We start from the raw sequence: 13,754 nt of genomic DNA, 5'->3' as shown, positions 1-13,754 counted from the left end.
TGATGGGGGGGAGGTAAATTGGGGGAAGGTCCCTGGTGATAACGGGGGACAGTACCGAGCCCCAAGGGACCCCCGATGCTGGGGACCCCCCTGTGCCCCCCCCAGTCCTGCTCGGTCCCCTCAGTCCCGGTGCTGTTCCCAGGGAGTGAAAGGGGAGAGGCCGAACCCCCGGGATGGGGGGGGGGGGGGGGGGGGCACAAAGGGGGTCCAGGCTCAGTGCACGGGCGGGGGTCGGTACACAAGGGGGAGTCCAGTCTCAGTCCCGGTGCACAGGGGGTCCCGGGCCCGGTGATTCATGGGGGAGTCTCCGGTGGTCCCGGTGCATGAGGGGGGTCCCAGTGCACGGTGATGGTGATTTGGGGGGGGGGTCCTCCTGTGGTGCCAGTGCCTGAGGCTGCCGATGTTTGAGGGGGTCTCTGGTGGTCCTGGTGCACAATGCGGGGGAGGGTCAGTGCTCGAGGGGGGTCCCAGTGCACAGTGACAGCGCTGATCGATGGGGGTGTCTCCGGTAGTCCCAGTGCACTGGGGGAGGGTCCCAGTGCACGAGGCAATTTTTCAGGGTAAGGCAGGGGGGTCCAGTGGTGCTAGTACACGAGAAGGGGGGAGGTGAAACTCAAGAGCTTAAGGGCCCTGGTGTGTGAGGGGGTCCTGAGGGGGGGTCCCAGTGCATGAGGATGGGGAAATTTGTGAGTCTCGATGCACGAGAGGGGAGTCTTGGTGCATGAGGCTGCTGCTGATGATGGGTGAGGGTTCTAGTGCTTGAGGGAGAGGCTGATCCTGGTGCAGGGGGTTCCCGGTGCTCAGGAGGGTCCTGGTGCTCGGGGGGGGGGGGGGGTGGTCCCTAGTGGGTGCCCAAAGGTGGCGTGTGACACACAGAGAGACCTTGAGGACACCGGGGACCCTTGCACAGGGATGGGGCCAGTCCTGGTGACACTCTAGAAGCTCTTGGTGGTGGCACAAGGACATTCCCCAGTTTCTCTTGCATGAGGTCCTGGTGACACGAGGAGCTGGTGGCACTTGAGTGTCCCCAAGTCTCCCCAGTAACATGCCACTCCAATGATGTCACAGCATTGACATCACTGTCCCTCCAGTCTCAGGATGTCCTCAATGGCTTTTTGAGGACTCACCCTACAGGAGAAGCAGCAGCTCTGGGCTGGGTTATGGCGGTGGCAGCAAATTCTCTTTCCCAAGCAGCAGCTCCGACCGTTGTCCTCTGAAGCTGAGAGAGAGAGAGAGACACAGTAGCTGACAGACCATTCTTCACAGTCGGGTGCCTGATGCCAAAATTGGGATTCCTCCTCAGCACGTCAGCTGTTCTACTTCCTCTTCCAAGGATAGTCCAAAAGTCTCACTTTCAGGCCAGTTTGTGATGATTTTCAAGAGGCCAGGGCAATTTGTATTTCCCATTCGAGCTTGCTGTGTAATGAGGGCAAGCCACTCCCTCCAGGTATCATTGGTGGCAGCATGTATTGCAGAGACTTCTTTGAACACACAGTACTGGGTGCAGCTGAAGAAGGACAGCCCTGTGCTGGGCTAAGAGATGAAGCTGTGACTGCCCAGCAGGAAGAAGGTCCTTTCTCCACCCCCTGTTACAGGGGAGCTCGGGCCTCGCTGCACAGATATTGCTGCGGATTTGAGCAACTCTCACTCCTGAATTTATTGTCAGCCAGGTACACATACTCGGAATTACCAAAGACAGGAACTCCGTAAGGAGGAGCAGAGGCAGCATTGGTTCCCAGGGGAACACCTTGTGCCCCTGTTCCCCCATGCCCTGCCCAGCTCCCCGGCACTCACCAGGAGCTGAAGTTGCTGCCGTTCCCCCACTGCAGGTGCTGGCCCCGCCTGCGCAGCCCGCGTCAGTAATCGACGTTCCCACAGAGGTGGAAAAGCAAATCCTGCCCAGGAGAGAGGAGTGGGAGCTGCCCTGGCCCCTCGGGGGGACACGTGCCCAGGGCTCCCCTTGCACGCCGGGGCTCCTTCCCTGCAAGGCCCCAGGACAGGGCTGCACCCCTAGCCCTACCAGCACCCAGCCCGGCCCAGGAGCACCCCCAGGCTGCCCTCAGCCACCCCGCCTGCAGCCCCTCACTCACCATGGCCTCAATCCTTGACAATGGCCAGGGAGGCCCCAAGCTCAGAGCACTGTTCCTGACCCTGCTCCCAGGTGCTGTAATCCCTTGACAAGTAGTAGCAGACTCCATTGTACCCAACCCACCCAGAGGGACAGCCCACAACCAACAGTGGAGTCACAGGTGTAACTGAAGCCTGTTGTGCTAGAGGGGGAAGAGAAGAAGGTCTGAGGATTCCCCTGTGCAGGGAGCAGGGACCCTGCCCTGCCCCGAGGGGCTGGGCCCAGGCTGCTGTCCCTCCCTTACCTGACAGCACAGCCAAGGCCGGCACCAAAGCCAGCGCCAGGACCATGAGCACAATCAGCACCAAGGTGACCACGGAATAGGACCTGAACCACTTGCCTGGAGCAGGAAAGAGCTGCTGGCTGCCAGAACCAGACTCAGCCTTCCAATCTGCTCACCCAATGCCCAGGGAGCACAGGAGGGAGCTGTCAGCCAGTCTGCCCCTCACTCAGCCAGGCAGCCAGGGAGCCAAGAGCCTGGGACACAGGCAGGGACACAGGGGTGGGGACAGACTGCAGCAGGCTTGGGGGCAGCTGGGGCTGTTGGTTCCAGCCACTGATGGGGCGGGGCAGAGCAGAGCATGAGGCCTCTTCCAGACATCAGGAAAAAGCCACACACCTGCCAGCCCTGTCCTTGGGAGGTAACACTGTCCCCTCCCTAGAGGCCACAGGTGTGGCCCTGCACTCACCTGGGAATCTTCTGAGTATGTTCCCTGTTGCTGATTCATTCTCCAGGGCCTCCTTCACAAGTTCATGAACACAGTAGAATTCACTCTCCTCCAGCTCACAGCCGGCATCTTTCTGCCTGGAACAAACAGCACCTTGCTCCTGAGACATCAGCAGTGCTGAAAAAGCCTTTTGGAGGTTGGCCCCGGGAACAGCTTTAACCCACAGTGATGGCACACTGAAAGGGACATGAGGAGAGGTCACTGCTGGTCCCGGCCCTGGGGTACACCGAGGCTCAGGAAGGCGGTGCCAGCTCTGGGTGCGCTGTCCCCACTCCCGGGATGCTGCGGCACCTGTGGAGACAAGCGCAGCCTCTGGGGGCCCCTCCTGTCCATGCCCATAGAACCATCTGGAAGGAGAGAGGACTTATGAACACTCAAGGCAATCAAATCAAACGCACTGAACAAACACTCGCCCTCTTAGAGAGCATTTAAAAACCCGCAGAATTCGCACTCATGCATTTTAGAGGTCATCAAAAAGGGAAAACCACAACGGAACTGGGAAATTGCTTTGCTGATAAAGCAGCAAGAGGGATTGCAAGAAAAGGTATTCTCATAGTCATTCCACAAAAAGAGATTTATTTGTCGGAGTTCACCCCAAAATATGGCCAAGCAGACCACAAACAAATTAAATTCCTTATGGCTGAGATCACAGAAAGTGGGTGGGCTGTTGCACCAGTGAATCAGGTGCCACCCCTGATCCTTTGGGAACTAACTCAAAGAGAACATGAAAGCACACATTTCGGAGTTGAAAATCTTCTGTAACATCTAAAAAAGGCAGTAATAGGAAAGGGAATGACTGACATTGTACAGTCAGCAATGAGCAAATGTGAAATCTGCTGTAAGAACAACCCTGACACAAGGAAAGGAGCTGTGTTAGAAGGGACAAAGGTGGGGGATCTTCCTGGAGATCCTTGGCAAATCGATTTTGCAGAGTTCCCAGGCAAGGAGGGATACCAGTACATGCTGGTATTGGTGACACCTTCAGTGGGTGACCAGGAGCTGACCCCAGTCACACCAACACAGCCAAGAGAGTGGTGAAAGTTTTGCTGTGTCACATAATTCCGAGGTTTGGGGTTCTCTTGGGGATGTTGTCAGAGAGGGCACCATACTTTGTAACAGCAGTGGTTTAAGGAAGTGAGGTGGATTTTGGGAATTCCTTGGGATCCGCACACACCTTATTGACCCCAGGTGAGTGGTAAAGTTGAACATATGAATGGGTGGGGTTTTTTTCCTTTTCTTTTCCTTGCTACCAGTGGAATTTTTTTCCCATTGAGTTGCTGAGAAGTTCTGATGGCAGGGAGGGGAAACTCTCGCTCACTCCATCTGGGCTTTTGGAGGGGAACAGTGCAGCTGCTGCTTGGGGAGAGGAACTCCCTGCTGCTGCAGAAGTGCAGCTCCTTCCTGTTTCTTCTGCTGTGTGGTGAGCCCCTGCTCCTGGGAGCAGCCACAAACTGGGTCCTGGTTATCCTCTGCCTCACTAAAAGAGGGGCCTGTCACCGTGCTGGGAGCAGAGTCACTGTTGTCCCGCCCTGGCTGCTTCTTCTGCACTGCCCTGAGAATTTTCACTGCTTTGTAGCCCGCATCCCATTGGGTCCATTTCAGGTCCATCCTGGGTCCATTTTGGGTCCATCCTGGGTGTAGCCCTGGCCAGGCTCTTGTGCTGCCCCAGGTGAATCCTTAGAACCCTTTCAATAAATCCCTGTTTTGTTAATTTCACTCTGTCCAGCCTCTGTTCCAGGAGTCTCTCCAGGCACCAGCTCCACTGAAGAGGGTGTGGGTGTGGATTTTGGAGGGTCCCGGTGACCCCCAGGGTGGGGTCAGTGCTCAGCAGCGGGGCCGTGATCGGGGGTGGCGGGGGCTGCCCGAGACCTCCCCGGCCCCCCCAAATCACACCCGGGTCTGCTACCTCTCCTGCAAGGCACCAAGGGGCCTCATTCACCCCCCTGCCTCTGCCACCACCTCCATGAGCGTCCCCGGAGTGTCCCCAGAGTGTCCCCAAGTGTCCCCAGTGACATCAGCCCAGGAATTCCCATCAGGATCTGGGACAATTTCAATGAAAATTCCCAGAAAATTACCCAAATTTGTCTCAAACACCGTGCAGGGAGAGAGAAGATCCCTGACACCAGTGATGTCTCCAGTGGCATCACCGCCCCGATGAGGGGACGTCGCTGTACCCACAGCAGCCTCGGGATGTCCTCGATGGCTCTCTGGCACTGCTCGGCCACTGTGCAGCCACCAGGGCTGTCATGGGGACTCAAGAGGAGCCTGTGGATATCCTCAAGTGTCCCCAGCAGGTGACACGTGGCCAGGCAGGTGCTGGCCTCCCACAGCTGCTCGGCCTCGGCCACTGCGGCCACCAAGGCTTCGGGGACATCAGGGGACACCTCCTGTGTCCCCTCCAGGGCAGCCTCCATGTCCTCAAGGCGGCCATGCAGCTCCATGGGGAGCGCGATGGCTCTGTCACATGTGGCCACCAAGCATGCCACCAGTCCCAGGGCCTTCTCTGCCTGCTGCCCCCTCCTGGTGGCTGCTCCCATCTGCCTGGTGGCCATCGAGGTCAGGGCCACTGGCGGCTGCTGGCCCGTGGCCACCAGGTTGTCTGCAGCTGTCCCCGGGCCAGCGGTCTCCTCCTGCAGGTTCCCAGCCCAGACAGTGGTGATGTCCTTGGTGATGGCCTCATTGTCTCAGGTGTCGTAGAGCTCCATGGCCTCCTCAGTCAGCCGGCACCAGCCCTCCTCGACTGCAGTCACCAACTCCCGCCAGGCTCTGACTGAGGCTCTCACATCAGCCCAGGTGGCCCCCGGGGTGGCCCCGAGGGTGGCCAGGGCCTGGCCCAGGGGGGTGACACCACGCTGGCCCAGGGAGGTGACATCGCCATGGTCCAGGGTGTCCCAGAGGGTTGAGATGAATTTCCTCAGGTCTGTGTGCAGGGACTCTGGGTACAGGAGCGGCCACATGTCCCTGCGTGGTGCAGTCACGGTGGCCACCAGCTCGCCCAGGGTGGCCACCATGTCCACCTGGGCCTTCAGCAGCTGGAAAGACGACAGGGGAGGTGTCAGGGACCTCGTGGCATTTATGGCTTTTGGGAGTGACCTCCTTTGTCCCCTCCCTGGAGGGCTCTGCTGTCCCCTCTGTCCCTTCGTCTCCCTCTGTCCTCTCTATCATCCCCCTGTCACTCCCCTTATCCCCTCTGCCACCACCCCGCTGTCACCTCCCCGCCACCCTCGGTCCCCTCCACCCCTCTGTCACCTCCCCTCTTCCCTCCACGCCCTCCTATCCCCTCTGCCATCCTCCGTGTCCCCCTTGTCCCCTCCCGCCCCCCTGCGCCGGGATTGTCGCACTTCGCGGGGCTCCATGGCCACTGGGGACACTCTGGGGACACTGCAGGGATTGAACAGCCCCCGGTGACAATCGCGGACGCTCGGGAATGCGGCGCGGCCGGCCGGAAATAGGAAGTGAAGTCACCGCCCCAGCCCCGCCTTCTCACCCGCGGGGCCACTGCCAGGTCCCCAATGTCTCTCTGAGTGTCCCCAGTGTCCCCCTGACTGTTCCCAACAAGTCCCGATGTCCCCCCCCTCCATGTCCCCAACAAGGCCCAAGTGTCCCCTCGATGGTGGGGACACTGGGGACACACTGGGGTCCTGTTGGGGACACCGCAGGGACATCGGGGACATCGTGGTGACCCAAAACGCGACAGGGGGCGTCAGGGTGGCCTTGCTGCCCCCAAGAGAAAGATACGAGGGTGTCCGCAACGTCTCCAAAGTCCCCCGGGGTGTCCCCGTGCCCCGGCGGTGACAGTGCCACGCCCACGTCCCCACCCTGTCCTTACCCCGCCAGCGCCCCCTGGGCCACCACCACCCTCCGCGCCACCTCCCTGTGCCCCTCCCCCGATGTCCCCAAGGCCACCAGGATGTCCCCGAGCGCCGTTGGGGAACCCCTGTCCCCGCGTCCCCCACAGCGTCACCTCCCTGTCCCGGGTGACAGCGACCATCAAGGTCTCCAGCGCCAGCGTCACCTCCTCCAGCCGCCCCAGCACAGCCGCGCTGATTGACCCACAAGGGGCAGAATTTGCCCTGCCAGGACCTCAAGGACCCTTTTGGGGCCCAGATTGATCCCTCAGGGCTCTATTTCCCCTGCCAGGACCCCACTGACACCCTCAGGGCCCATTCACCGCCCCCCCCGCCCCGGGCCCTGATTTACCCTGCCAGGACCCTGATTTGGAATTGGTTTTTTGGGATTGTTTTTTTGGGCATCCAGCAAGATTTGGGGTCTGAGATTTGGGATTGTTTGGGGATCCAGGATTGGAGATCTCTGAGGACTGCATCTGGGGTATCCAGTAGGATCTGGAATCTGGGGATTTTTGGATCCAGGATTTGGGATTGGAGATCATTTGGGATCAGAGGTCATTTGGGATCATTCCTTGGGATCCAGCAGAATTTAGGATCTGGAATTTAAGATTGCTCGGGATCCAGGATTTGGGACCATTCCTTGGGATCCAGCAGGATTTGGGATGATTTGGGAACCCCCGAGGTCCCCAAACACCCCCGATGTCCCCAAAGGGTCCCTTTGTTTCCGCTTCCCACACTCCCATTGACGACCCCGCTCCTTTTCCACGCCCCTATTCCTCCCCTCCCCATTCCCGCGCTCCCCTTCCAGCCACGCCCCGGCCATGCCTCCATTGGCCGCCTCTCAAGGGGCCCCTCCCCTTTTCCAAACACCCCCATTCCCACGCCTTTCCCAATCCCGGCCTCCTCACAGCTTTGCCGCACCCCCTTGCCCTCCCCCCGAGCAGCCACGCCCCTTTATGGGCGTGGCTACAAGACAGATGGGCATTTATTAAAAGACTCCGCGAGGCGGCGGCCCCGGGGGTGGAGCCAGCTCGGCCCCGGCGGGGCCCAGCGCGGGCCGAGGGGGGAGGGGCTGGGGGCGTTCCGGGGGGTTCAATCTATGGGGAGGCCCGGGGGGTGCCGGGGGGGGGCGTGGTGAGTGGGGGAGGAGCGGTGAGTGGGAGGTCGTGGAGCACTGTGGGGGGGGGCTCATGGATCGGGGGTGCCCCAGCTCTTTGGGACGTCGGTGAAGGGGGCGGGGCAGTGAATGGGGGGGGTCCCGTTGCTTGGGGGGGGCGGTAAATTGGGGGAGGTCCTGGTGATAACGGGGGATCCCGGCTGAAAAAGGGGGGGCAGGAAAAGGACCGATCCCCAAGGGACCCCCCTGTGTCCCCCCAGTCCCGGCGCTGTTCCTGGGGAGTGAAAGGGGAGGGGCCGAACCCACTGGGATGGGTGGGGTGCCCTGAGGCATAAATTTAAAAAATCACAACTGATCCTTTATAGTAAATTAAAGAGCATATACAGTATATTAGAATATATTCCAAGTAGTATTTTAGAATATATAAAATTGCATTTAGTAACACTGTGCCCTTTCACATATATTTAAACATTACAAGTATAAAACCTTCAGCATAATCAGAAAATAAACTAGAAAAACTAGCCTAAACAACAGAATAACAACGTTAAAGGCACAGACAAAAAGAAGAACACAGAGTCTAAGATAATATATTCTCTTAAAATTGTGCAAAAAAAGCCAAAGCACACATAGGAGAGATAAAAGTGAAAAAGTGAATAAAAGAAGACCACCACCACGGCCTGAAGACCACCACCAGTAAAAACTGAACATACCCAGAAAAGGATAAAGTAATTACCATACCAAGCAAGAATAGACAAAATCAAAAAATAAATATATATGAAAAGAGTCTGTAAAATGTCATACATATGTAAGACCTCAGAAAATAAAAAAAGAAGCAAATCCCCTAGAAAGTATGCGTGTCTTTAGTAAAATTATTCCCCACGCATCTCGACGTCAATAAACACATACCACTCTAAGAACTAGTATTAGTTGTAGAGTTCTTTCCGAGTCGTTTCAGTTGGCAAGCCAGAAGGGAGACCCTCTGTCCAGCCACGGGGGCGGGCAGAGTGGGACTCCCCAGACACCGCCGAACATTCCCAGTAGAAATCCCCTACGTGCCTGCTCACCCGCGAGGGAACAAAAAGACCTGTCGAAGCCAACGCAGATGAAAGTATGTATTAATCTAAAATAGAAAGCGTACCCGCTAGAGGCCTTGGAGGTAGACCTAAAGAACCCCTGCACTAGTAAACGGCGGTTATGAAGTTACAAGAACAAAGTTCGAACTTTTGTGTGTGTATGTGTGAGACAGCCAGGAAGCGACAGCGCATAGTGTGAGCAAAGCACACTAGAAAATTTAGTATTGAGAAAGAAGAAAAGAAATCCTCATTCCCAAGGCGTCTCAAGACAATTTGAGTGAATTTCTGCCTGAAGAGTTGCTAATTTGTGCACAAATGTAGTAGTCAGACGTGTTTGTGTTGATTGTGTGTAGATATTATGCATCAGAGACACCCTTTGCTTTGCATGGCTGAAGCAGCTAAAAGATTCAGTTTAAGTGTCAACAGTTTGTGTTGTGTGTTTAGTAATGTGTATTCAGACTGTTTATTGTAAAGAAAACTGTGTATTATATAATTCATAAGATTCCTCTCAGCCCGTCCCAAGTTGAGAAAAGTACTTCGTTTCCAGAAATGCAGAATAGCCCGGAAAGCGACCAGAGATATTGATTTTTCCCGTACCCGCGGGACTGGGGAGTCGTGCAAAGCTGGCGGCACAAAGTGAGAGGAAGAATAGAGAGCTGGCTTCCCCACGCCACGAGTGGTTGAGCCGTCTCGCAGTGGAGTCGCTAGCTCTCCCCTTCTCGCCGGTCCTGCGGAGTGCCGCCACTTGCCGCTCGCTCGCCTTCCCCCCCCGCCCTGCTGGCACTGCTGAGCCGCTGCCCGCCGTTCACTCGCTCTCCCCACCCTCGGCAGCGCCGCTCGCCGCCCGCTCGGCTTTCGCTGCGCGCCCAGTCCCTGTTGCCCGTCCCGCACACAGCCCGCCGTATTTCTCCCTGCCGGCTCGCTGGCTCAAGTCTGACTCAGCAAAAAAACTGCTCGCTGCGCCCTGCGCTCTCCGCCCCCCCCCGCTTCGGCACCAGCCGCAGGCGCCTGTACAGGCGGGGCCTGCCAGGACCAGGTACCTTGTGTGCAAAGCGTATCTCAAATACATTTCTGTAGTAATACAGCTATAACTCTAACAAGCTAATAGCTTTCCAGCCTTCCATAAGCTGTAAAAGCATTCTATTTTCCCCTTCAAGACCCATGTTAAGACCCCAAAAAGACAGCAAGTAGACAAAAGTTGTTAAGCTACCAAGAGTAGATAGCAAAAAGAGTAAAGAAAACTATACCTAAGACTATAAATTAGTCGGCTTTATACATAATAAAACAAAGTCCCTCTAAAAAAAGCATCTAAATTTCTAAACCACTGAGAGATGCCAGATGCTGCCATACCTCACTGGATCCAGCATCCAAGATAAAAATACAAACTTCAAAACTCAGGAAGTCAAATAGAAGAAACTTAGAAGTCCTGTTAGAAGAACCATAAAAAACTTTTAGCAATCAAGAAAAAAAAGTACAAACAAAAAAAAAGAAAAAGTTTGTGACAGTAGTATAAAAAGAAAAAAGAGGAAAACGTAGGTGTAAATGAGAGTCACCCAAACAAGACCAGCCTCAGCTGAGCAGAGGCCAGTGTGCAAATTTTAAAAAGTTTAGCCACTAAAAAATAAGTGTTAGGAACAAAGACGAAGCAGACACGAAACAAGGAAAAGAGGGGGTAGTAGCACATGTGCAAAAAGCTGAAGAAGACTAAGTGTCTACCCCAGCAGACCCACTGGTTATAAAATGAAGCTAGAGAAGAAGAAGAAACAAATAAAATTTTTAATTGACACTGAAGCAACAAATTCTGCTTTGAAAAAGAATTTAGTACCTATAAATGATAATTATGTTACTGTAGTAGAAGCAACTAGCCAATTTGAAAAACTGTAAAAACATTAAATTTAGGGAAAAAATTGTTCTAGATGTGAACAACGAGCAATACGTGAAGGTGTTAAGTCTAATACTAACGGCAATTAAGGCTAAAGGAAAAATTGCCAAGAAAATATTAAAACCAGATATTTCCTAAAATATGAGCCTTTGATATGCCAGAAAAGGCAAAAACGACTACCCCTATACAAGTTAAGTTTAAAAAAAGAAGGCAACCAGTTAAAATTAAACAATACCCTTTGAAAAAAAACCAAAACAAACAAACAAAAAAAAAACAACCCAAAAAAAAACCAGAGAAAGAATTAGCTCCACAATAAAAAAAAATTACAGCTAAGATTGCTAAAAGAATAACAACCCAATTTTGAAACCCCATACTAGCTGTTCAAAAACTAAACCAGTCATATCAGCTAGTACAAGACTTACAGGCAGTGAATAAAATAACAGAATCTTTATCCTATAGTAGCCAACCTATACACATTGCAAACATGCCTAACACCAGAGCTAATTTTATTTACCATTCTAGATTTAGAAGATGCCTTCTTTTGCATTCCTATCCATAAAGCCAGTCAAATTTTTTTTTTTTGCATTTAAATAAAAAAGCCTGAAAAGCAAGAGCAAAACTCAGCTTCTATAGGCCTTATTTAAAAGACAACTTGCAATGGATCTGGAGCCTTGAAAAACCCTGCCAGAAAATAGCCACCAGAACAGAAGAGCCATGTATAGCCTGGGCGGACTCCAGGACAGAGTCATAAATAGTGTAGATTATAAATCTACAATTATAAACTACTCATCAAACCCCTACTTACTGCGAACGGGGGTAAAGACCTTCAGTGGACAAACAGACCAACTAGGCCTACAAACAACTGAAAAAAGCTTTCAAGTCAGCTCCAGCCTTAAGACTCCTGGATGTAAGTAAACCATTCCTCCTGTTTTCCCATGAAAAACAGGGGATTGCCCTGAAGATATTAGCCCAAGACCTGGGCCCATGTCAAAGGGCAATTGCCTATTTTTCAAAGCAGCTAGATACAGCAGCTAAGGGATGGCCTGAGTGCCTAAAGCTGTCGCAGCAATTATACTAACAAGATAGTATAAAAATAGTTGTGACTAACATCATCAATCCAGCCTCTTTCCTCTGCGAGAGCCAAGAAAAGCCAATACAACATAATTGCATAAAAACCATCAAAGCCATCCACTCCAGCCAACTAGACCTGAAGGACACCCCTCTCACAGATACAGAAACCTAGTTTACTGATAAAAGCAACGGTGCTATTAGTAGAAAGCGATATGCTAAATATGCAGTCACTACCTGTAAAGAGGTTCCAGACCCTTACCAGCAAACACCTCTGCACGGAAAGCTAAAATAATCGCACTAACCAATGCTCTTAAAATGGCAAAAAAAAAGATAAAATAAACATTTATACAGACTCAAAATATGCTTTTAGAGTAGTGCATGCACATAAAGCCATTTAGAAAAAAAGAAGACTACTGAACTAAACTCACAAGAGAAAACGTCAAACAGTCCTATCACCTGAAAAAGTAGCAATCATGCATATAAAAGCCCATTTAAAAAAAAGTGAGCTCAGAATTAAAAGAAAGACAAACTGGCAAATAAAGAGGCAAAAAAAGCAGCAAAAAGTGAGGTAGCAGAAGAAGTTTTAGTTCCAGACAGGCAAATTCCTCTTGAAAATAAGTCAGTATATGACAAAAGAGACAAAAAATTAATTAAAAGTCAAAAAAACCCCATATAACCAAAGAGTAGGCAGTTACAGAAGACAAGAAAATAATCATCCCTTCTCCTTTATTATGACCATTAGTAAAAGAAGATCAAATTAAAAGAATAGTAGCCAAAAATCTATTCTCCACTGTCGCTCAAGTAACTCAGCACTGTAATCTTTACCTCCAAACCAAACCCAAGAATATACCTAAACCAAAAATAAGCCAAATTAAAACGGGCCAGGAACCTGAGAGACAATGGCAAATAAATTTCACTGAATTGCCAAAAAAAGAGAAGTATAAATATTTATTAGTATTAACAGATGCCTTTTCAAAATGGCCAGAAGCCTTCCCCACAAAAACTGCAAAAGCCCGAGAGGTACCTAAAGTATTTTTACAAAAAATAATACCCCGCTTTAGAGTTCCAGCCACGATATCCTCAGACAGGGGGCTACACTTCATTTCAAATATCGTGCAACAGATCTTTTGTCACCTAAGCATAAATTAAAAATTCCCCATACCACCCCCAATCAAGTAGCCAAGTAAAAAAATAAACCATTTAATTAAACAACAAATTGCAAAATTGAGTCAAGAAATTAGTTTACCCTATCCCCAATCCCTTCCATTAGCACTAACAAAAATTCAGACCGAACCCAAAACTAAAGAAAAACTAAGCCCTTTTAAAATGCTGTACAGAAAACCATATAGCATACAAAAAAAGTTGTCTACTCAAGTTCAAAAAAACCCCATTGACTGCTTATATAGTAGCCTAAAATAAACAACTCAGAGCAATTAAAAACATGTGGCTAGAACTCAGAGCCCAGGGCTTAATGTACCAGTACATAACATACAACCTGAAGACTACGTGTATGTTAAGTCTCTTGCAGAAAAAACCTTAGAACCACAGTGAAAAAAACTGTACCAAGTGCTCCTTATACTTACACTGCAATTAAAATTAAAGAACAGAGTGCTTAGATACACCACAGCCGAGTTAAGAAAAAAAATCCAGAAGATTCTCAGAGAGTAACACCGGACAATAGTAAACTAAAACTAAAATCTAAAATAAATGCATTGTGACTAAAAATACCTATTAACTTAACCCACAACAAATATGTGCAAAAAATTGTCCTGTTTGTAATCATAATTGTATTCTGAGAGTCAAAAAGTGTGTCTAACTTGAGCAACACTGAGTAGCCATAGCCCCAAGCTTTTATCCACTACACTAGATCCATAAAAAAGAATTCTAATTTACTAGATCTAAACTTA

At 51.5% G+C, this 13,754-nt stretch overlaps 2 protein-coding genes across 2 annotated transcripts in view; one reads left to right on the top strand and one right to left on the bottom strand.

Moving 5' to 3' along the window:
* LOC310921489 (uncharacterized protein) overlaps positions 1–13,754 on the top strand; it is a 58,319-nt gene that overhangs the window by 32,486 nt on the left and 12,079 nt on the right. The gene's annotated exons all lie outside the window — the stretch shown is intronic.
* Positions 3,346–6,641, bottom strand: LOC310921492 (uncharacterized protein). The gene is made up of 2 exons (XM_083881625.1): positions 6,198–6,641; positions 3,346–5,888 (listed from the first exon to the last, which is right to left on the bottom strand). Exons 1-2 carry the CDS (start codon positions 6,210–6,212, stop codon positions 5,541–5,543), a joined length of 363 nt encoding a protein of 120 aa, XP_083737751.1. The 5' UTR covers positions 6,213–6,641; the 3' UTR covers positions 3,346–5,540.

This window comes from Zosterops lateralis (genome assembly GCF_965231275.1).
Source record: "Zosterops lateralis genome assembly, chromosome: 35".
In the NCBI taxonomy this organism is placed as follows: Eukaryota; Metazoa; Chordata; class Aves; order Passeriformes; family Zosteropidae; genus Zosterops; species Zosterops lateralis.
This window is presented reverse-complemented; position numbering and strand designations above follow the sequence as displayed.